This window comes from Carcharhinus amblyrhynchos, chromosome 1, assembly GCF_965287045.1.
Source record: "Carcharhinus amblyrhynchos chromosome 1, sCarAmb.v2.hapA, whole genome shotgun sequence".
Lineage (NCBI taxonomy): Eukaryota > Metazoa > Chordata > Chondrichthyes > Carcharhiniformes > Carcharhinidae > Carcharhinus > Carcharhinus amblyrhynchos.
Window position 1 is genome coordinate 14,481,949 of NC_137324.1, and position 22,812 is coordinate 14,504,760.

The 22,812-nt window shown below is 45.7% G+C and overlaps 1 protein-coding gene across 1 annotated transcript in view; it reads right to left on the bottom strand.

The window, feature by feature from the left end:
- The window catches only part of slc4a11 (solute carrier family 4 member 11), a 179,953-nt gene that overhangs the window by 118,066 nt on the left and 39,075 nt on the right, over positions 1-22,812 (bottom strand). Inside the window, exons 3-4 of the mRNA XM_080194085.1 lie at positions 15,320-15,472; positions 10,986-11,029 (exon numbers count right to left, since the gene is read on the bottom strand). Of these exons, the coding sequence (XP_080050211.1) occupies positions 10,986-11,029; positions 15,320-15,472 (197 nt within the window). The remainder of the gene's footprint in view (positions 1-10,985; positions 11,030-15,319; positions 15,473-22,812) is intronic.

The window sequence follows — 22,812 nt, forward strand, 5'->3', positions numbered from 1 at the left end:
GTAATTGTTTTTAAAGTTTATTTACTAGCGTCGCAAGTAGGATTTGAACCTGTGTCACCAGATTATTTGGCCTGAGCCTCTGCATTACTAGTCTAGTGACAATAGCACCGTCTCCCCATGGGATAGCAGCCCCAAATTTCTGGAGCTTCCGTATCCCAAGTTCAAAGGCATCAGCCATCTAGAGAGAAACTACATAGCCACTAGTTCACAATTACAGGGGCAATTTCCAAGATGGCGCTGGAGTGAGGCAACTTCAAGCTGTGCCCAGCATACCCTCTAATTCTATCATTTACTCTTGATATAGGTTTTTAAAACTCCAGTCTAATACTTATAAACTCTCTAACAATGCTCTAATTCAAAATCTTCTTCCCTGCTGCCATCAGATTTTTGAATAGACCTGGCTAGCACTACTGCCTCTCAGCACCAGGGACTTAGGTTCAAATTCCTGGCTTGGCTCACTGTGGAATTTGCACTTTCTCCGTGTCTGCATGGGTTCCCTCCAGGTGCGCCGGTTTCCTCCCACAGTCCAAAAGACATGCCAGTTAGGTGCACTGGCCATGCTAAATTCTCCCTCAGTGCACCCGAACAGGAGCCAGAGTATGGCAACCAGGGGATTTTCACAGTAACTTCATTGCAGTATTAATGTAAGCCTGCTTATGACACCAATAAATACATTTTAAATTTTATCTTAAGTTGATCTTTCTTTATACCCTAGCTACGACTGTAACACTAGACTCTACGGCCTCTTTTCTTTCTCTATGAATGGTATGCTTTGTCTGTGTAGCACACAAGAAACAATACTTTTCACTGTATACTAATACATGTGACAATAATAAATCAAATCAAATGCTCAAAGAGGAGTGAACATCGAAGCAATATAAAACGTTAAATTGATCTGTCACTGCATTAAAGGACAGATGTCCCATGCAAAAACAGAAATCAAAATGGAAACAGAAATGGAATATCCCTAGGGTAAGGGGTTTGGATGGGGAGGAGTTTGTTAGGTGTGTTCAGGAAGGTTTCCTGACACAGTATGTGGATAAGCCTACGAGGGGAGAGGCTGTACTTGACCTGGTACTGGCTAATGAACCAGGGCAGGTGATGGATCTCTCGGTAGGAGAGCATCTTGGAAATGGTGACCATAATTCTATCTCCTTCACAATTGCATTGGAACGAGATAGGATCAGGCAGGCTAGGAAGGTGTTTGTCTGGGGTAAGGGGAGATACGAAGAAGTCAGGAAGATACTTGGACAAATAAACTGGAAGGAGGCGTTCTTAGGGAAAAGTACCGAAGGAAGGTGGCAGATATTCAAGGAATGTGTGTCTGGAGCTCTGAATGACAACGTTCTGATGAGACAAGGGGGTTTTGGTAGGTCGCGGGAACCGTGGTGCACAAAGGCTGTGTTGAACCTAGTCAGGAGGAAAGCGAAGGTGTATAAGAGGTTCAGGGAATTAGGAGAGGTTAAAGATCTTGAGGAGTATAAGGACTGTAGGAAGGAACTTAAAAGGGAAATTAGGAGAGCCAGGAGGGGTCATGAGAAGACCTTGGCAGGTAAGATTAAGGAGAATCCCAAGGCCTTCTATAAATATGTGAAAGGTAAAAGGATAAGAAGAGAAGGGATAGGACCTATAAAAGGTGAGGGGGGAAAGGTTTGTGTGGAACCAGAAGAAATGGCAGAGGTGCTTAACGAGTACTTCGCCTCAGTATTCACAGTGGAAGCTGATCTGGGAGATTTTGTTATGGATTTGCAGCAGATGGAAAAGATTGAGTACGTGAATATCAAGGTGGAGGATGTGTTGGAACTTTTGAATTCTATCAAGGTAGATAAGTCGCCTGGACCAGATGGGACGTACCCCAGGATACTGTGGGAGGCGAGGGAAGAGATTGCAGAGCCCCTGGCGATGATCTTTGCGTCGTCAATGGAGACGGGAGAGGTTCCGGATGTAGTTCCTATTTTCAAGAAAGGGAACAGAGATAGCCCGGGAAATTACCAACCGGTGAGTCTGACCTCAGTAGTTGGTAAGCTGATGGAGAGGCTTCTGAGGGACAAGATTTACGAACATTTGGAGAGGTTTGACATGATCAGGAATAGTCAGCATGGATTTGTCAAGGGCAGGTTGTGCCTTACAAGCCTAGTTGAGTTCTTCGATAATGTGACTGAACACATTGACGAAGGAAGTGCCGTGGACGTAGTGTACATGGACTTCAGCAAGGCGTTTGATAAGGTCCCCCATGCAAGACTTCTTGAGAAGGTGAGAGGGCATGGGATCCAAGGGCCTTTGGCCTTGTGGATCCAGAATTGGCTTGCCTGCAGAAGGCAGAGAGTGGTTGTGGATGGGGCTTTTTCTGAATGGAGGTCAGTCACCAGCGGAGTGCCTCAAGGATCTGTTCTGGGACCCTTGTTGTTTGTCATTTTCATAAATGACCTGGATGAGGAAGTGGAGGGATGGGTAAGTAAGTTCGCTGATGACACTAAGGTCGGTGGTGTTGTGGATGGTCTGGAAGGATGGAAAAAGTTGCAGCAGGACATAGATAGGGTGCAGGACTGGGCGGAGAAGTGGCAGATGGACTTCAACGCAGATAAATGTGTAGTCATCCATTTTGGCAGAACCAACGGGATGAACGAGTACACTATCAAGGGCAGAAGTCTGAGTAGTGTTGAAGAGCAGAAGGATCTAGGGGTCCGGGTCCACAGGACTCTTAAATCGGCCTTGCAGGTGGAGGAGGTGGTCAAGAAGGCGTATGGTGTACTGGCCTTCATTAATCGAGGGATTGAGTTTAGGAGTCGGGAGGTAATGCTGCAACTTTATAAGACCCTTGTCAGGCCTCATTTAGAGTATTGTGCGCAGTTCTGGGCGCCTCACTATAGGAAAGATGTAGAAGCTATTGAGAGGGTACAGAGGAGATTTACAAGGATGTTGCCTGGACTGGGAGGCATGCCTTATGAAGTTAGGTTGAGGGAGCTGGGACTCTTTTCCCTGGAGAGACGAAGGTTGAGAGGCGACCTGATAGAAGTTTACAAAATGTTGAGAGGAATAGATAGGGTGGACTCTCAGAGGCTATTTCCCCGGGTTGAAATGGTTGCTATGAGAGGACACAGATTTAAAGGTGCAAGGAGGGAAGTTCAGAAGTGATGTTAGGGGTAAGTTTTTCACTCAGAGGGTGGTGAGTGAATGGAATCGGCTGCCGTCAGTGGTGGTGGAGGCGAACTCGCTGGGGTCTTTTAAAAGACTTCTGGATGAGTATATGGGGTTTAATGAGATTGAGGGTTATAGATAGGTCTGTAGGTTGGTAGGTGTTGATGTGATCGGCGCAACTCGTGGGCCGAAGGGCCTGTTTGTGCTGTAGTGTTCTATGTTCTAAGTGCTCAAAAGACAGAAATCAGTAGCAGCAGTGTGAACCATCTACAAGATACAGTGCAGTAATTCACCAAAAATCCTTAAGATAGCATCTTTCAAACCCATGACCACTTCCATCTGGGATAAGGGCAGCAGATAAATGGGAACATCACCACTTGCAAGTTCCCCTCCAAGCCACTCACCATCCTGACTTGGCTGTTCCTTCACAGTCACTGGGTCAAAATCCTGGAATTCCCTCCCTAACGGCATTGCGGGTCAACCCACAGCACATGGACTGCAGCATTTCAAGAAGGCAGCTCACCACCACCTTCTCAAGGGCAACTAGGGATGGGCAATAAATGCTGACCAGCCACCGAAATCCATGTTTCATGAATGAATAAATAATAACTGATCAGACTGGGAAACCCTGAAAGACACAAATATTGGGTGCCACAGCAAATGAGATCAGGATAAAATAGAAAAAAATTGGCTCATCTCTGCCAGTCTGCTGCAAGTCTTCAGAATTGAGCAGAGTGGTAAGACGTGCCAGCAGTGGCAGTACAAGTGAACCAAGTCAAGGGAATTAAAGGCGTTATTTAAAAAAAAAAAATCAGTATAAGAGGCCTGGGTCTGCCACAAGACACCTGGGCATTCTTGTGTAGAGAATGGTTATGAAAGCTTTCAGAGAGAAAGGCTGTAGAAACTGTTTTCAGTCACAGTTGGATCCGCCCAATAGTTCAACAGCGACGCAGGTTTGAGTCTGTAGGTGTGCCTCATTCACCTTATGGTGCAACGTGGCAGCATTTTATTATTTCGACTAAATTCAAGTTTGCGTGCCACAAATTTCCAAATGGAAATTCCACACGTCAGCAGCAATCATTCCACCCCAGTGCCCCCACCACAGGGTCATCTGTACCCATTACAAAAACGGCCAGTCACGCTGCCCACTGATGTGGGCGACCCAGTAACGCAACAGCTGAAGTGCCTCAAGCTCAGGGGCTTTTGTGAGGACAACTTAGACAGAACAATTATGTTATCAAATAGAAAAGGAAGAAAACAGAACAAAAAACAAAACATGGCAGATAGATGATTAACCCTTTTTTAAAAAAATTGAACAATAAAGAGGCAGCAAGGCTGTGCTGACTTTGACTGGCTCACCACAGAGGAGGAGGATTCCACTTACATAACATTACAGAAACATCTCAAGTGCTTCCAATGAATCACTTTTAATGTGTATAGTTTCTTACTGTGGATGGAATGTAGCTGATATTTCAATGGGACAAAGTAAAAACTTTATTTATCAGTGTTACAAGTAGGTTTACATTCACACCGCAATGCAGTTACTGTGAAAATCCCCTAGTTGCCTCACTCCAGCACCTGTTCAGGTACATTGAGGTTCATCAATTTACCATGACCAATCCACCGAACCAGCACATCTTCAGACCAGAGCTCCTGGGGGAAACCCACGCAGACATGGGGAGAACATGCAAACTCCACACAAACAGTGACCCAAACCAGGAATCGAACCGGGTCCTTGGCGCTGTGAAGCAGCAGTGCTGACCAGAGATAAATAACCACTTCACCCATTTCTGGCAATGGTGCTTGAGTGGCAAACTTTGGCCTAGGGTGACTTATGCCAGCATTTATTGCCCAACCCTAATCACCCTTGAACTGAATGGCTTGCTAGGCCATTTCAGAATCAACCCACATCATTGTGGGTTTGGAGTCACAGATAGGCCAGGCAAAGATGGCAAATTTCCTTTCCCAAAAATGAATGAACCAGATGGGTTTTTATGACAATCAACGATGGTCATGTTGCCATGGTCACCAGTATTGAGATTTGCTTTTATACACATAATAATCCCCCAATATCCACTAAGCAACAGCTTCCATTTATCTGACACTTCGAATGTAGTGACATATCCCCAAGAAACATCAGCAGACAAGGCTTGACAATGGGTCAGATATGGAAACTCAAGGACAGACAACCAAAGTTTGATTTGCTTTTGAAGAGTTCCTAAAAGTGGGAGAAAGAGGGAGGTCCATTAGGAAGATGGAGAAGTTTGGGAGGAGATGGATGTCACAAGGATGACAGGCCAATGAGACTTGCTGCCAGTGTGAAAAAGAGCAGTGCTTTAAGTGGCAGCAGGTGGAAAATGGGGAGGGCAGGGGATAGTCAAGGATAAAAGAATCAACAACTGCAACTGAGCGTTCAACTAAGCCTCTGAACGTCATCCCTCCTGAAATTGGAACAGTCCCAGGAGATTCAGAAGGGGTCAGTGACAGATGAGGAGGTTTTTTTTTTTAGCTCCTTCACAACCTGACTATGAGACAGATGGGATGGTCAGAACGATCTCTCCCACCAACAAAACTGTCAGTTCAGCCTTTCCCATCACCAGCTTAAAGTGTTCGTATATCACACTTACCATTAAAGTACAATAGTTTGGCCTAGTGCCAATCATGGATGTTAGGGAACTTGGGGAAATAGTGATGTCTTGAGGAGTGTACATATTACAGAGAAGGAAGTGCCGGGAAGTCTTAAAACACATCAAGGTAGATAGTTATATGGGTACGATGGGCATAGAGGGATATGGGCCAAATACGGGCAATTGGGACTAGCTCAGTGGTTTAAAAAAAACAAGTTGGGCTGAAGGGCCTGTCTCAATGCTGTAATCTCTATGACTCAATCTCTGAATGACAAAAAAATCAATGACAGCGAGTTCTTCACTTTTTAAAAAAAAAGCAATGCAATTCTTTGACAAGGCCCCTCAGAATCCCTACAGTGCAGGAGACTGCCATTCAGCCCATCGAGTCAGCACCAACTCTATGACAGAGCATCTCACACCCTTCTCCATCCTGTAACCCCATGTACTTACCTCACTAATCCTCCTAACCTACACATTTTTGGACATTAAGTGGCAATTTTGTATGGCCAATTCACCTAATCTGCATATCTTTGGACTCAGGGCAACATTTAGGTTTACATTTATATAGCACCTTTCCTTACATCAGGATGTCTCCGATTCCTCGGATCATTGTGATGGAGGAAACGCAGCGAGCAATTTGCAGACAACAAGCTCCCACTAACAGTGATGTGAAAGATCACCAAACACCCCTAACTCTTCTTTAAAATAGTGCCAGGGAGTGCCTCACATAGTCTACCACCTCAGACAAGTTGAGTCTGACATCTCAATGACAGTGCAACTCTCCCTCAGCACTGTCCCCGGGAGCGTCAGTCTAGATTTTGCGCTCAGGTCCCTGGAGTGGGACTCAAACCCAAGACCCTACTGGCTCTTAGTCCAAGGTGCTGCTACAATGGCATGGCTGCCATGGGGGTTAACGAGGTCATTCAGATAACCCTCCTGTCCGTTCACAGGCAGCCCCCTCCAAGGAAGTGCTGTGATGACATGCACATCCTTTCTACACAATGTTGTCCACAGGAATATGAACCAGGGTCACCAATTCAGCCAACTGATAGCTGGTATTCTGCCCAGTGGGGGTACATCTCCAGAAACTTCATGGCCTCAGCCTCGGTTACCCTACCTGCCATTATATTAGTATTAGTCACCCTTTGGTTGATTTGTCTGACTGTAGAGATACTTATTCAAGACACCGGAAGGGGTGTGACAGAATCTTTAGGTGCAATGCCTACAATCTCATCTTGTACAAATATTTGAGTATCAGGATTAAACAACAGGGCCTCAAAAAACAAGTAGTAGAATCCAGGCAACGAATCAGAGAGGGTTTACGATATTTTTAAGACTTGCTCACAAGATCACACAGGCTTGTTCTGGTTCATATTTCAAAACTGGGGCTCACTAAATAACTATTCACAGCTTCTCATTATACAGGTGAGATAACTAAGAGGCTAGGAGCATTAGCAGGTAAATGTGGGATTATGGGGAATGGCCCTGGGTGGGATGCTACCAGAGAGTCAGTGCACGCTTGACGGGCTGAATGGCCTCCTCCTGCACTGTTGGGATTCTATGAGTGTCTTGGTTCACTGAAGAGTGATAATACCTTTTTGTGGCTGTCAATTTAACTATGTGTGTGTCTGCGTGGGTTTCCTCCAACATTCTGAAAGGCGTTCTAGTTAGGTGCAATGACCCGAACAGGTGGCGGACTGCAGCGACTAGGGGAGTTTCACAGTAACTTCATTGCAGTGTTAATATTAAACCTGACTTGTGACTGAATAATAACAAACTTTTAAAGTTTATTTCCTTGACTATCTCAGCACCAATCTGTTCTTGCAGGCAAGACCATCTGTACTGCATTGTCAGATATGCCATCTTGCGGATGTGGTATTAAACCGAGGCTTTGTTTACCTCTGTGATGAATGTAGAAAAAGTACACAGCACTGTTTTTGAGTCGATTAGTACAATGACCTCAGACTTTTGTGTCTTTTCCCCCCCCCCAAAACAGAAGAACATAACATAAGAAATAGGAGCAGGAGTAGGCCATCTAGCCCTTCGAGCCTGCCCCGCCATTCAATAAGATCATGGCTGATCTGAAGTGGATCAGTTCCACTTTCTCCCCAGAAGAAGGCAGAAGAGCAAATGTCCAGGGTGTGATTATGCTGGCTGCTTTGCCGAGGCAGCGGGGAGTGTAGACATAGTCAATGGATGGGAGACTGGTTTGTGCGACGTCCCCTCTAAGCATCAGCAAGTGCATGATCTAGCTGGTGACGGCTGCCAACGCGCTATGGCACTGAAGGGCCTCAAGCTAAAATTTACCCCCGGATCTGGCCAAGTAGCATTTTATACGCAGCGTAGTGAAAAGCAGGCACAAAAAAGACCACAGCAGAATCCCTTCCGAGGCTGGGAGAAGTCCATTAAGACGTTGCAAGCGCCAACACGAGCCAGAGGAGTTGATTAAAATAACTCTTTTAGCATCTAAATATAGAGTGCATGGATCCAAGTGGAGCCAGTTCACCTTTTTAAATTCTCTCCAGCATTTTAAAAGCAGCAGGGGGTTTTGCGAAGAGAGCCAAGACCAAGCATCTGCAAGCTTGAGGAACTCTGAGTAACCGCCAAGTGGCTGACGTTTTAAATAGGTGAATACTCCACAGGGGGTTTGGGGGCTCTTGTGGTGCAGGTAAAGCAAAAGCTGCAGCATAAAACCTGTGCGCCTCTGATCACTTTCCAGTGTTGTTTATAACCCCCGGTATCTGCTGGCAACACTGCTTCACATAATCTATTTGTGGGATTATTTGAGCTGCAGTCAAGTTTGCTACAAGGGGTCCTTTTCCATCATAGCTGAGCTCAGAGGGTGGGGGTGTGACATCTCATGTTAAATAAGTGCAGCAGCCACCCAACCAACAGAGGCCACTCTCACCAACCCCACTTATAAATTGAAAAAAGATTTGCATTAATCATGCACTTGTCACAAATCAACACACCCCCCCCTCAAGAGCACCGTACCATTAACTCGGAAAGTTGTATAGCAGGAAATGTGGCAGCTAACTTTCACACAGCAAACTCCCGCAACCGACAAATGAGATAATGACCAGAAAATCCATTCTCTTTTCCCCCTCAATGCTGATCGAGGAATAAGCATTGGCCGGGATTTCTCTCCTGTTTTTCGGCAGAAACAGTGTTACGGGACCAGTTACGTCCACCCGAGCCAGCAGATGCTGCCTTGGTTTAACATCTTATCGGAAAGGCAGCACTTCTGACAGTGAAGGACTCCTCCGGTACTGCACTGGACTGGTAGCATTGATCATAGCTGATCTTCTCCCGGCCTCAACTCCACTTACCTGCCCGCTCACCATAACCCTCCAACCCATTACTAATTTAAAAATCTGTCCACCTCAGCCTTAAATTTACTCAATGTCCCGACATCCACCGCACTTTGGGATAGTGAATTCCACAGACTCCTTTGAAAGGAGCAATTTCTCTTCATCTCGGTTTCAAATCTGCCACCCTCTTATCCCAAAACTAAAGACCTCTCACTTCAGAATGCCTCCAAGAGGAATAACCTCTCCACATCTATTACGTCAATTCCCCCTCATCACCTCGTGCAAGGCAGCAGCTCATTGCTCCCTTCTCAAAGGCAATAAAAATGCTGGCCTTGCCAGAGACACCCACGTCCCATGACGGAGGTCATACCAACATACAAACTGGGAGCAGCAATAGGCCACTCAGCCCCTTGTACCTGCTCCACCATGCAACAGGATCATGGCTGATCTGACTGTAACCTCCTGCCTTACTTTTCAAACTTCTGACGGCCCAAGAACTTTATAAATCATTGGTTAGGACTCCGTTAGAGTATTGCGGACAATTCTGGGTACCACATTTTGGGAGAGATGTAAAGATCTTGGGGAGTGAACGGGAGGTTCAGTAGGGACATTCCCAGGGATGAGGGTCTGTGGTTATAAAAGGAGGTTTGAAAAGTTGGGACCGTTTCTCTTTGGAGCAGAGAAGGCAGCGTAGTGATGACTTGATTAGAGGTATTTGGAATCATGAAGGGCTTGGATGGAAACAATTTTCCTTATTAACTCAGGTTGATACCCAGAGGGCACAGATTTAAAGCTGATTGGCAAAAGAAACAGATACAAGAGGAGGAAAAACTCGTAATATGCGATTCAAATTAAGAATGCGCTGGCTGAAGGTGGTGTTGGATACAGACTCAATAGTAGCCTTTCAAGGGAAATTGAATAAATACTTGACAGGGGAAAAAAGCGGTGTAGAGACGTGGAGGAAGAGTGGGGCTAATTGAGTTGTTCTTCAAAAGGAAGCAGGGCAAACTCGACGGGCCGAATGGCATCCCTCTGTGCTGTACGGTGATTCTTTGATGATCTGCTTTAGGCGAGGTTGATTGAGGGATAAATGTTGGTCGCATCTTTCTGCCAGAACGGTCTGCCAAGCTTCCCCTTTTTAACTAACCATCAGCTCTCTAGATCATTATATTTGCGCTTCATGTTGCTTGATGCGCAGCCAGCATGCGAGGGGTGGGGGGTGTGGGGAGGTGAGGAAGTTTATGTTTATTACACTGCAGGCCAGCTTTCATATTGCTCGCAGCTGTACACAAGATGTCTGCCTTTTCTTTGGCCTTTTGTTCCCCCCTTTCCCCAAAGCCACCACCATGAATTACACGATTGGAGGTCTATTTTAAAAAAGGGTCTCATCGTCACCAGTGGGAAGCAGAAGAACCTTACGCAATTGCCCACAATAAAAGGACACCTAGTGATCAGCTGGCAAAAAAAGGGGGCCGGCAGCCACAAGACACAGCTTGATGCTGACTGGGGAAAGAACTGGAGAGGGGACAAGAATCATTTTTTGTAAAGCAAGCTGATGAGGAATGCAGTGGCTGAAAGAGCGGTGGAAGCAGATTCAATAGCATGTTGCAAAAGGAGACAGAATTGCATATACTCAAACAGTGAAACAGGTTGCAGAGCTGTGGGGTAAAGACAGGGCAGTGGGACTGATTGGATAGCCCATTTAAAGAGCATATAAAAGCAGGATGGGCTGCATAAGTCACAGAAAGAGGCCAATAATAAACATCCACTTCAAGAGAGGTATCAAATATTCCAAAATCTCATTCAAAGGGAGACATTTGGTCAATCCAGGCCACAACATTGATACATTGGATTTTACAATCGAGGTTACATTACTCCATACAAATTGGGGTAATAAAAGGGTACTCACTTTCCTGGAAGTATGCAGCAAGACACACCCAGCATTGTCATTCTCTGTGGGGAGGAAAGAGGAAAATAAGAGTTAACAATTGCTGGTTATTAAACATGGATAATTTAAGGGGTAATGGAAGGATGTCATTGTAGATCTTTTTTTTAAATTCATTCGTGGGACATGGGCACATTAGCTGGCCAGCATTTATTGCCCGTCCCTAGTTGTCCGAGGGCAACCACATTGCTGTGGTTCTGGAGTCACATGTAGGCCAGACCGGGTAAGGACAGCAGATTCCCTTCCCTAAAGAGCATCAGTGAACCAGATGGGTTTTTCTGACAAACAATAGTTTCATGGTCATCATACTGGCCAAACAAAGTGCCATGTCTTGAGGAGTTCAGATTTTCTGCTTTCATTCACTTCCCACAAATCTGTTGGCAGCCTTAATAAACTCAAAATCAACAAAACACTATCAATTCTCTGAGACATAACATCTTGCATCCATACTTTTGAGGTTGTTGCTTATATAAGAGGTCGAAGACAGATAGATAGAAATATTCAAGGCATTGGATCTCCTAACAAGATATCTCTAATTGTGTTGCCTTGGTTTGTCTCCTGTTCCTAGTAAGGACTGTTTAATTCGTTTAAGTGGGCAGTAATTTATTATTTTCCTAGCATGATCCGTCTACCAACTCAACTTCAAAGCAATTTTTTAATGTAATTTCCTCTAAAGAGTCCTCTTCCTACCCATCTCAAACCCAAATAATGAACAATTCCATAACGGCCTCCCTCAGGACAAGGGTGATCTGAATGTTGCCTCTAGCTGTTGGCACAAGTCTGGATGTTACCCAAAGTGCCAGTTAATGTCAACTTGAGTAAGTCTCCCTCACCCGTAATCAGTACCTGGGAGGATGGGAAGGGGTTATTGGTCAGTGGTGACCAGAGGTTCAAATGGACTAGCAAAAGGAAATCTACTTGAAAAAAGAAAATTTGCAGCGCTATAAGAACGAACAGAGGAGCAGAACTACTTGGCTAACTCACTAAAAGAGCCTGCATATACACAATAGGTTACCAAAGGCCACTTTGTGCTATATTAATGCCTTAGCCACAAGATCTGGCCAGAAGCTGAAAAATCTGCCGTGATCAAAATGAACGGTGGATCAGGTTCAAAACGCCAAATGACTTACTCCTGCTTCTAGTTTCTATGTTAATATCTTACTCCTCTTGTGACTGCTATCCCTTAAGCGAAGCTGAAGGTATAAATGCACTAGGAATGCCATCCAGGCTAGGATGTTCCAAATCATTGGAATTCATTATCCAATACCATTGCCATAAAAAGGAGAAAGCTAGTCAACCCTTTCTCAGGGTAACTAGGGAAGAGAAATAAACACCATCTTGCCAGCAGTACTAAGACAAAGGTTCCACGGAACATCCTGCCCCAAGGGCATCAGGGGTAAGGTAGAAAAGTGCAGAGGAGGTTAAAAAAAGGCCATGATCTTATCATATGGTGGAGCAAGGTCGGGAGACCATGGAGCCTATTCATGTTTCTGTACTCTTCTTAAACAGCAAAAGAGATAGATGACTGGATAAGTTGATTTCACAGTGTTGACAGAGGGATGAATTTGGCCAGGACACAAGGAAAAATACCACCATCCCCCGCCCCCGCGACAAGAGCTCCTGCCCCCACCCCCAACCTCTCTGTGAAACGTGTCACAATTTCTCATTACATACGATTGAATGTTCACGTCTAACCCCGCGTGCCACCGACAAAACCTCGGCAATAATTCACAAAGGGACTGCAGTAAGATCTTCATAAACAAGTGTACAATTTAATAAACATGCAACTAGTCATCAATGGGACATTCTTCCTGAAGGAAACTGTTACCAGCCCAGGTCCTACTCATATCAAAGTGTTAAAATAAGCTATCTGATGTAGACTGCGGGCCAGCATTGTGCCTACAGACATTCAAAGACTTGAAGAGTCAATATCAGGAAATACAGCTCCATTGTGTACAGAATTATCCCCATTCACCAGAGACCTATTGTCGTTAGAGAGAGTGCTCTCTGAGGGATTCCTCGGCGCCACTTACAGCAAGGTTCACCCATCGCCCCCTTTCTCAGGTTACATAAGAACATAAGAAATAGGAGCAGACAAGAATCTCTGGGTAGCTCCATGGAACAATGGGTCATAAAGGGCCCTTATCCAAAGTGGATTTATTCAGCAAATCAGGAGCCCCTTTTAAGTGCTTCTCATTCTGTGGGACCTGCCACCCACTTTCATCACTCCGAACAAAAATAGATTTCATTGCATCATCCTCTTAAATAAAGATCTCCTCTCATAAAGGCCACTGTTTATAACAATAGACTTTGTTATAACTTCAGTTGTAACTTCAATCATAACACGCCATGGAGAGGAGGCAACACCCTCAAGTAAAATTGGCTCAGTTTCATTTACTTTGTGTAACTGAGTGTCTTTGTCCCCAGTTTCCTCCCCGAGGGCTGCCAATGTGCTCCTGCAACAGTAGCTGCCATCCTCCAGCACCTTACCACACGGACCATTCTGCACACGACTGGAAGCAAATGTTTCCCACTAACCCTTTCCTTGCGGCTCATGGGGACATTGGCTGGTGATGGCTTGGCCCAAGTGTCCAAACCAACGTGCTTTACCAATGACGTTGCTGAGATCACTTGTAAAAGGGGCTCATCACTGCTCTGAGATGTCAGGTACCTTGCTGCTTCTAATCTGTTCAGTACCACAAAGGTTGGCACCCTTGAACTGCCAGGACACTCCTGATAGAACAGTGAACATGGATTACTATAATTGGGGGCAACACGGTGGTTAGCAGTGCTCCCTCAGAGCCAGGGACCCAGGTTCAATTCCTGGTTTGGGTCACTGTCTGTGCTGAGTCTGCACAGGTTTCCTCTGGGTGCTCCAGTTTCCTCCCTTAGTCCAAAAAAAGTGCTGGTTAGGTACATTGACCCGAACAGACGCTGGAGTGTGGCGACTAGGGGAATTTCACAGTAACTTCATTGCAATGGTAATGTAAGTCTTACTTGTGACACTAATAAATCAACTTTAAAGCAATAGAAATTGGATAAAAATGTACTGGGTACCTCAGCTTTTCTTCCTCCACCATCTCGCCATCCCCCGTGGCAAATCCAAATCAACTCCCATAATCAAACAACCGAAACGGGTCTCCAAAATTGTCATTTATTTCATTAATTCCAAACTGGTTAATTATAACTGGGTAAGTTTCATATCTACGGAGAAAGTGGACTGCACATGTCAACTGGGAGAGTTCGAGAAGGCCCTTTGGACTGTTTTCATAACAACGCAACTCGAATTTAGTTTCTGCTTCATGCTGATCTCATTCACACGTAAAAACGTGGAAACAGAAAACAGGAGTAGGAGGCGGCCATTTGGCCCTACGAGCCTGCTCCGCCATTGATTATGATCATGGCTGATCGTTCAACCCAACAGCCTAATCCTGCTTTCTCCCCATAACCTTTGATCCCATTGCCCCAAGTGCTATATCCAGCCACCTCTTGAATAGATGCGGTGTTTTGGCATCAACTACTTCTTGTGATAACGAACTCCATTATTCTCTTTGGGTGAAGAAGTGTCTCCTCACCTCCGTCCTAAAATGGTCTATCCTGAATCCTCCTGGTTCTGGACTTCCCCACCTTCGGAACATCCTCCCTACATCTACCCTGTCCAGTCCTGTTAGAATTTGATAAGATTCCCCCCTCATTCGTCTGAACTCCAGCAAAAAACAATCCTAACCTAGTTGGCCTCTCCTCATTCTTCAGTCCCGCCATCCCTGGAATCAGCCTAGTAAACCTTCGCGGCACTCCTACATCCTTCCTCAGGAAAGGAGACCAAAATTGCACACGTTACGCTACGTGTGGCCTAACCAAGGGATAACCGATCGCAACTGGCCTCGATACTTGGGTGATCGGGATTCGGGTGGACAATGGAGATGGTGGTTGCATGGAGGAAGTCAGACAGAGAGAGAGAGCACCAGTACTCATGTTCCTTCCTGCGACAATAGTCCTCCGTTGGCAAGCGTAGCGGGTACAGAACTGAGGTCAGATGTCACGACCTCCACATCTGAGTATCCCGACACCCGTCCAACTAGACTCAGCAGTGACAACTGAACGCCACTGGGCATTCTGGATTGTTAATACAACACGCATGGGGACACACAAACAGCGAGTGGGACAGCAGCTGGTGACGGTGTTTGACATTCAACATTTTTAGTCACCCCAGGATTGACAAGGGCCCTCGTGGTTATGAAAAATAAATAACTCCCCATTGTTTCGTACCAGCATAACGTGACACTTCTCAAACTCACCGTCTGCATTCTGCTGCAATTCCACATTGACATTGACGTAGAAACGGAGGCTGTCACCGGACAGGGTGGACGCATTTACAGTTTCGTCGGTTTCGTCCGCCCAATGCGCTGGGCTCTCGCTGCCATCTTCTTCACGGTCGGGTTGCATATCATCTGAAGCAAAACAAAATGGTCTTTTTAACAAGGTTCTCAACTGAGGTTGCCCTATACCAGAGGTAACTAGCCCGAGGAGGAGGAAAGGCATGCTTAGATGCTGCCAGTCCACTAGGGGTCACCCACCTCTGGAGGCAAGCATTACATGGACCTCCTGCTGACCAATCACCCCAGCCTCATTTCCTGCCCCTGTGGTCAGTCAGGCAACATTTCCATCCTCTTGGTATGGGAAGGTGGGGAACCATTCGGAAAATAAACAGCTATCCAATTGGACGGCTTCCAGCCATCAAACAATGGGATTTTCCCCAATTTCAGTTTTATCGACCACTGCGCTCTATCTTTCCTGAAACATCAGGATTTGAATCTGCACAAAATTGTGTGGAATGAAACAGGAGTCTCGGCTGCTGGCTGGAGAGCCGAGAAGCCATAGACTCAGACGCATTGCGTGCAATCTTACCGGCCATTCATGCCATGCTCCTGCTGCAGTGATATTGGAGAATTTGGTGCCCAGCCGAATCTCCAGTCACTGCGGCGGGATGGGAAAATTTCACTGGTGTAAACAGCCATCCAGTCATATAGTGCAGAACAGGCCCTTCGGCCCATCGCGTGTGCACTGACAATAACTACCAATAACGGCACGCTAATCCCATCTCCTTGAACGTTATGATGTCTCAAGAGATCATTGAAATGTTTTTTTTTTTAAAAAGAGTGTGAGGCTTCTGGCCTCCGGCCTCCACTACCTCCCCAGGCAGTGCATTCCAGGTTCCTACCTCCCCTTTGAAACTTCTACTCGTTACCCCTAAAACTATGCCCCTTCATGACTGACCCCTCAACCAAGGGGAATAGCTGTGCCCTACTCACTCTGTCCATATCCCTCCATCAATCACGATCCCTCACAGCCTTCTCTGCTCTAGAGAAAACAATCCAAGCCTATCCAGTCTCTGCTTACAGCTCAAATGCTGCATCCCAGGCAACATCCTGGTGAATCCCCTCTGTACCTCCTCTAATGCAATCATTTCCTTCCTATAGTGAAGTGACCATACCTACACAGTACTCCAGCTGTGATCTAACCAATGCTCCCTACAGCTCCAACATAACCTACTTGTTCTTATACTCTATGCCACAACTGATAGAAGTATCCCATGTGCCACCTTAACTATTCACCTGCTCTGCTGACTTCAGGGATCTGTGAATAATTACCCCAAGACCCCTCTGTTCCTCTGAGCTTCCCACTGTCCTGTCATTCATTAAATACTCCCTCATCTTGCTTCTTCTTCCAAAGTGCATCACCTCACATTTAGCAGAATTAAATATCATCTACCACTGCTCTGCCCATCTACATCTTCCTGTAACCTACAACCATCTTCTTCACTGTTAACCACCCGACCAATTTTGGTGTCATCCGCAAACTTCTTCATTCCCCCCACATTTTCATCTATGTCATTATGTACATAACAAACAGCAAGGTCGCAGAACTGATCCTTGTGGTATACTGCTGGACACCAGCCTCCAGTCACTCAAACAGCCTTCAATCCTTTCCTCTGTGTCCTATTACTAAGCCAGTTTCTGATCCATCTCGCCAAGTTTCCCTCAATTCCATGCGCTTTAACCTCTCATGTAGGACCCTGTCAAAAGGTTTGCTAAAATCCATATTAACTACATCAACTGAACTTCACTCATCCACAGCATGGGTAGTATGGTGGCAGTGGTTAGCACTGCTGCCTCACAACACCAAGGACCGGGTTCAATTTTGGCTTTGGGTCACTGTGTGGAGTTTGCACATTCTCCTCATGTCTGTATGGGTTTCCTCCCACATTCCAAAGACGTGCTGGTCAGGCGCATTGGCCGTGGTAAATTCTCCCTCAGTGTACCCGAACAGGCGCTGGAGTGTGATGACTAGGGGATTTTCACAGTAACTTCATTGTAGTGTTAATGTAAGCCTACTTGTGACTAATAAATAAACCTTATCAGCATCAGCAGGAGCAGGTCCTTAAGTGGACATTAAAAACTGGAAATTTGTTTTGTAATTATTGGGTTCATTTATAATGCACTCATGGAATATTGGACAACAATCAGTGGCCTGTTGTTCCAGAAGGTTAAATAATTACCTCCAAAAGATAGAAGGCAGGCCCCGCACTGGCTTGTCAGAAAATCTACTTCAAGGTAATAGTATTAAACCTACAGTGCAGAAGGCGGCCATTCAGCCCATCGAGTATCACTAACTCTCCAACAGATCATCCAGACTTACCCCCACTTCCCTATTCCCCTGAGCTCTGCCCGCTTACCATGTCCAATTCATCTAAACCACATATCGTCAGACACTAAGGGGCAACGTAGCATGGCCAATCCACACCTAACCTGCATATATTTTTGGACTGTGGGAGGAAACCCACGCAGACACAGAAAATGTCTGTGTGGAGTTGCACAGTCACCCAAGGCCAGAATCGAAACCAGGTCCCTGGTGCTGTGAGGCAGCATTACTAACCACTGTGCCGCCTGTCACTGTTGGATTACATGTCACTTTTAAGCTGGATGACTTTATAATCTTCACAATTTTTTTTTAGAAAGCCATGCAGTACCAAATTCTTCTCCACAACAACATCCTATTATTATTTAAAAGGAACAAACAAAGAAGAAAAACATTTAAGGGCTTTAAATCCACGTGGCTTTGGTTAGATGTAAACACCAAGTGCAGCGAGCTCTCCCTGTAGTGCTAACTGATCGGAGTTACTATGGACATAAAGCAGCATCAACACGGGCTGACGAGGAAATGTTCTCTCTCGCTCCCTCCTACTTTCAAGGGGAAAGACAAAAAAAACCACACAAACAATACACACAGGCTTGCAATTTATGCCACTTATACTGAAGAGGCCCAAAGCAGAAGTGGGGTTTGGGATTATTTTTAGTGCTGCACCCTCTAAAGGGCACAGCAGATTTGGTAGTTGGTAGGTTGTGGCGAGTTGCTGTTTATTCAGCAAAAGCGCTCAATCTTAAATGGCTCCAGCAGGGAGAAGGAACAATACCTTTCAGCTACCCAACATCAAGGTCTAGATAGAGGTTCCAACACAAACGGGCCATTTAGACCAGCATATCATACCCCATCTATCTGCAGTCTTGCTTCATTCAAACCCAACAACTTATTCTTCAATAACCGTCTTTTTGTTCCACATCCCTCCCCCCGCCAATGTTCTTTGCTTCAACAACTCAACAAAGTTCACAATCTTACCACGCACAGAAGTATTGGATTTATTTCCATTTATACTCCTTAATTTTGTACTTCCCCACAATTTTGGCATTCTACTTCCAATCCCAGAGTCTAAATCATCTGTAAATCGTGTACAACAATGCCCCCAACACTAATCTTGAGGAACATCACTTTTGAGTCATCACTCTTAAATAGCGAGCAACATTCATAGAGTCCCTCAACGCAGAAAGAGGCCATTCAGCCCATCGAGTCTACACCAACTACAATCCCGCCCAGGCCCTATTCCCGTAACTTCACATATTTACCCTGCTAATCCCCTGATACGAGGGAGAATTTAACAGGGCCAATCAACCTAACCCGCACATCTTTTGACTGAGAGAGGAAACCAGAGCCCCTGGAGAAACCCACGCAGACATGGGGAGAATGTGCAAACTCCAAACAGACGTGACCTGAGGTCAGAATTGAACCTAAGTCCTTCACGCTGTGAGGCAGCAGTGCTAACCCCTGTGCTGTCCCATGCCAAACACGTGCCAGGCAATGACCATCTCCAACGAGAAAATCTAAACATTACCCGTCATTCAACGGCATCATCATCACTGAATCCCCCACGATCAGCACCCTGGGAGTCACCATTCACCAGAATTCACCATGTAAACACTATGGTGACAACAGCAAGTCAAAAGGTCAGAGGCTAGGAATACTGTGGCAAGTAACTCTCCACCTGACTCCCCAAAGCTTGCCACTATCTGCAAGGCACAAGTCAGGAGCGTGATGGAACACCCTCCGCTTGCCTAGATGGGTACAATTCCTACAACATTCAAGCAACCCACTTGATATCACCCCGATGTCCAATCCCTCTACCACCAATGCACAGTGGCAGTAGTGTGTACCATCGACAAGGTATACTGCAGGAACGCACCAAAGCTCCTTAGACAGCACCTTCCAAACCCATGACCACGTCCATCTCGAAGAACTAGGCGCAGGAGTAGGCCTTGAACCTGCTCTGCCATTCAATAAGATCATGGCTGACATTTTTGTGGACTCAGCTCCACTTACTCGCCCGCTCACCATAACCCTTAACTCCTTTGCTGTTCAAAAATGTATCTATCCTTGCCTTAAAAACCACACTCAATGAGGTAGCCTCAACTGCTTCACTGGGCAGAGAATTCCACAGATTCACAACCCTTTGTGTGAAGTTCCTCCTCAACTCAGTCCTAAATCTGCTTTCCCTTATTTTGAGGCCATACCCCCTAGTTCTAGTTTCACCCGCTAGTGGAAACAACTTCCCTACTTCTTTCTTATCTATTCCCTTCATTATATGTTTATATAAAAGGACAGCAGATAGATGGGAACACCACCACCCATCCCCCACCATTCTGACTTGAAAATATATCACTGTTCCTTCACTGTCACTGGATCAAGATCCTGGAACCCCCTCCCTAACTGCACTTTACACCACTTGGACAGCAGTGGTTCAGGACGTTAGCTTGCTGCCTTCTTAAGAGTGATTAGGAATGGCAATAAGTGCTGGTGTAGCCAGCAACGCCCACATCCCATGAATTAATTTAAAATTTTACACGGACACAGCTGGTACTCCCGTTCAGTGTATCCCACAAATGGTCAAAAATGGCCAGTTAAATTCTGATTACACTGAAGGAAAGATGTTGCCTAAGGACGTAGGAGAGTCCATGCTCTGTTTTGATTGCCACTGTGGAACCAAAGAACCTCTTTGGATCTTTCAGGGAGATGTTTGATTAAAATGGAACGAGCAAGATCTCAAAATTGGTGACAGCAGCAATGAAGCCCTCCCACTAGATGTCAGCAACATGCTTTCATCCACTCCACAGTGTTCCATTCAAACAGAGATTCCTCCATTCGATTACAAACCCCTGAATCGAATGTGGCAGTGCTGGGGGAACCTAGGAAAAGAGAAAAAAGGAAGCGTCTGGGGATTGAAGAGCTTCTCTGATGTGATGCTTGCTGGAAATTTTGCTGGCAGCCTTCCAGATGATATATGTACTGGAGGCTCTGCTATCAGAAGAGCTAAAATGTTGAATTTTGTTCTAACTGCCTCTTTTCTTCTAGCATGGGTGACGTGGTGGCACAATGGCTAGCACTGCTGCCTCACAGCGCCAAGGACCCGGGTTCAATTCTGGCCTCAGGTCACTGTCTATGTCAAGTTTGCACATTCTTCCCATGTCTGTATGGGTTTCCTCCAGGTGCTCCGGTTTCCTCCCATGATCCAAAGATGTGCGGGTTAGGTGGATAGGCTATGCTAAAATCGCTCCTTTAGTGTCAGGGGACTAGCTAGGGTAAATATGAGGCGTTGCGGGAATAGGGCCTGACTGGGATTGCAGATTCGATGGGCCAAAAGGCCTCCGTCTCCACTGTAGGGATTCTATAGATTGTATGGTTCAATAGAATCTTAATTGATTGAAAATGAGAAAAGCAAAATCCATAATTCATATTAAATATATTTGCTGATAGCATATCTCTTTGGCACAACACTGGACCTATCCCGAAATTGGTACACCAAAATAAATGAACTTGAACTGGATTCAATAACTCCACCCAACCTTCAAGCTTTAAGCCCTCCCACCCACTGTGCAGAGAGCTGTGTGACCTGCATTTAAAAATCAGTTTTTCCCCCAAGTTAGTTTGACGCCACTTAAAACAAGCAAGCAGTTCACTGCAAACAAGGCATCAGCCATCACAGACTCCCAAGTTTAGGAGGCCAAACATTGAAAGTCTGAAAGATCATTTGACTAGTATAACATGGTAGTCGCTGAATGAGTATTGGAACCAGGAGAAATCAGTTCACTATTGGATATGGATGGTCACTTCATAGAAACATAGATAAACTACAGCACAATACAGGCCCTTTGGCCCACAAAGTTGTGCCAAACATGTCCCTACCTCAGAGGGTCGTAGGTAAGCCTAGTAATCTCTTACTAAGTTCCATGTACTTATCTAAAAAGTCTCTTAAAAGACCCTATCAAATCCACCTCCACCACTGTTGCTGGCAGCCCATTCCACACACCCACCAGTCAGTGAGAAACTTACCCTTAACATCTCCTCTGTACATCTTATACACCTCTATCCAGGTCACCCTTCGTCTCTCCAAGGAGAAAAGGCCAAGCTCCTCCAACCTATCCTCGTAAGGCATGCCTCCCAATCCAGGCAACATCCTTGTAAATCTCCTCTGCACCCTTTCTATGGCTCCCACATCCTTCCTGTAATGAGGCAACCAGAACTGAGCACAGTACTCCAAGTGGGGTTTGACCAGGATCCTATATAGCTTGGAATCAACTTCAGCTTGGAACAAGTCTATGCCTGACCAATGAACAGATCTCCACACTCTATTACCAGTAGTATGGTGGCACTGCTGCCTCACAGCATCAGCGACCCCAGTTCGATTCCCAGCTTGGGTCACTGCCTGTGCAGAGTCTGCACGTTCTCCATGTGTTCCAGTTTCCCCCCTCAGTCCAAAGATGTCGATTGGCTAAGCTAAATTGACCCTTAGTGTCAGGTGCACTAGCTAGCGCAAATGCATGAGGTTATTGGGATACGACCTGGGTGGGATTGTGGTTGGTGTAAACTCGATAGACTAAATGGCCTCCTTCTGCACTGTAGAGATTCTACAAATGAAACAGAAGCAAGAGTGGGCCACCAGGCCCTTCAGGTACCATTCAATACAATCATGGCTCAAATCCTTTTCTGCACCATCTCCCCATTGCTCTCTAATCCTTGATCTATCAAATATTTAGATAAGAACATAAGAAATAGGAGCAGGAGTAGGCCATCTAGCCCTTTGAGCCTGCCCTGCCATTCAAGATCATGGCTGATCTGAAATGGCTCGGTTCCACTTTCCCGCTTTCTCCCCATAACCCTTAATTCACCTGTCTATCAGAAATCCATCTACCCATGACTTAAATATATTCAACAAGGCAGCCTCCACCACTTCAATGGGCAGAGAATTCCAGAGATTCACCACCCTTTTGAGTGAAGAAGTTCCTTCTCAACTCCATTCTAAACTGTTCCCCCCCCCCTTATCTTGAGGCTGTGCCCTCTAGTTCTGGTTTCCTTTCTAAGCAGAAAGAATCTCTCTACCTCTACCCTATCTAGCCCCTTCATT